The sequence below is a fragment of the Microtus ochrogaster genome, linkage group LG5 (assembly GCF_000317375.1).
Source record: "Microtus ochrogaster isolate Prairie Vole_2 linkage group LG5, MicOch1.0, whole genome shotgun sequence".
Classification (NCBI taxonomy): Eukaryota; Metazoa; Chordata; class Mammalia; order Rodentia; family Cricetidae; genus Microtus; species Microtus ochrogaster.
Window position 1 is genome coordinate 32,504,613 of NC_022031.1, and position 1,533 is coordinate 32,506,145.

The following is a 1,533-nucleotide window of genomic DNA, read 5'->3' on the forward strand; positions in this document are numbered from 1 at the left end:
GGCTAAATCCACACCTGGGTATCCACCTAGGCTTTCAGTGACCTCCAGGTGTATTAACTCAGCTATGAAGTCCGGCCAGAATTCAGCTTCTTTGAATGTAAGAGCTGGTTTCCTAAAGTGGCAGCACCACATGTGTTTGGTGCCTTCAGAGGCCATCAGGTCCTCTGAAGCTGGCTTTAGAAGCAATTGTGATCTACCTGACGTGGGTGCAGGGTTCCTCTGAAAGAGCAGCATGTAGTCTCAACTGCTGAGCCATCCCTCCAGCCCGTCTGTTTTCTCCTTCATCTAAAAGTTTCTTATAAGTAATTCCCTTGCCCTAAAAATTGCCTTTTCCTATAAGTTATTAGGAACTGTTACATCTTTTCTGACAATTAGATTTTATTGTATTTATTCAGTGATATAAGGTAGAATCATAGGAATTGACAATGGCAAGGGTCATTATAACAGTGACATATGAGATGTTCATCCAGCCCAGCTTTGAGTGAATCAGAGAGGGCTTCTCATTTGAGAAAGGGTTTCACTTGTGTAGCCCAGGCTAACCTGGGACTCCTAATCCTCCTGCTTTTGTTCCCTAAGTATTACAGTCCTACCCCTGGCTCCTCAGATTTAAATAAGTTGTTGTTGTTGTTGTTGTTGTTATTGTTTTCCTACTTACATATAAAGGCAAAGCCAGAAAGTCTAGTGAAATATCACGTAAAATAATTGATGATCATGTGCACTTCATGGCCATTGCTGCCATACCTTAACTGAGAAAGGACTTCAAGGAGTGTCCAGTGTATGTGTGCAGTGCAGTGATAACTAGTGCCTGTCCAGCCTCCGCTGGCACAAGGGAAGGTCTACACCATGTTATACTTTAAAAAGTTATCTACATAAGGAAGTATTACTTGTTAGAAAGGCAAGTCCTATTTCTTTAAAATAGTCAAATCAAAATTTTTAAAATTCGTCATTTAGTAGAAGCAGGACTAAAGTCTAAAGCTTGAGTTCTTTACTTTATCACAGGCAAGCAACTGCATTTACTTCAAATTTTAGTGATTCTAGGCTTTTCCTTCAAGTAAAGTGTTGGCTTAGGTGTGGGACTCGTGGACAGGAAGTTCCTCCTCATCCTCACTTTGACTTTTCTCTTGTTTCAGTCACCTTGCAGCTATGGCGCATAAAACACTCCAGGTGAAAGACAGTTCTCCTGATGTGGCTGGGGTATGTTACTTTGACTGAACTTAACATTATGAAATGTTAGCACTAAAAGTCTTAGGAAGTTTCCTGAAATATCTTGTTGATTAACTACAGCAGTATACTTTGTGACTTGGGTAATAAATAGAATTGGGCCATAATAATCTGTTTAAGTATTTCCCAAAATAGTAGACTAGCAATGGTGTCTTCTTCTGTCAGGAGTCCAAGTGACAGTTTCTGCCACTCCACTGGAAGCTAGAATCTGTTTCCTTGCCTGGAGTATGCAAAGGACTATCACACAAAATTCCTTCCTTAAATTAGAATAACTTCTTTTTTTTTTAAATATTTATTTATTATATATACATA

At 39.4% G+C, this 1,533-nt stretch overlaps 1 protein-coding gene across 2 annotated transcripts in view; it reads left to right on the plus strand.

The window, feature by feature from the left end:
• Positions 1–1,533, plus strand: part of Rars2 (arginyl-tRNA synthetase 2, mitochondrial) — a 43,964-nt gene that overhangs the window by 42,044 nt on the left and 387 nt on the right. For both annotated transcript variants that reach the window (XM_005361966.2, XM_026786591.1), the window contains one exon: positions 1,131–1,194. In XM_005361966.2, coding sequence (XP_005362023.1) covers positions 1,131–1,194 — 64 coding nt within the window. The remainder of the gene's footprint in view (positions 1–1,130; positions 1,195–1,533) is intronic.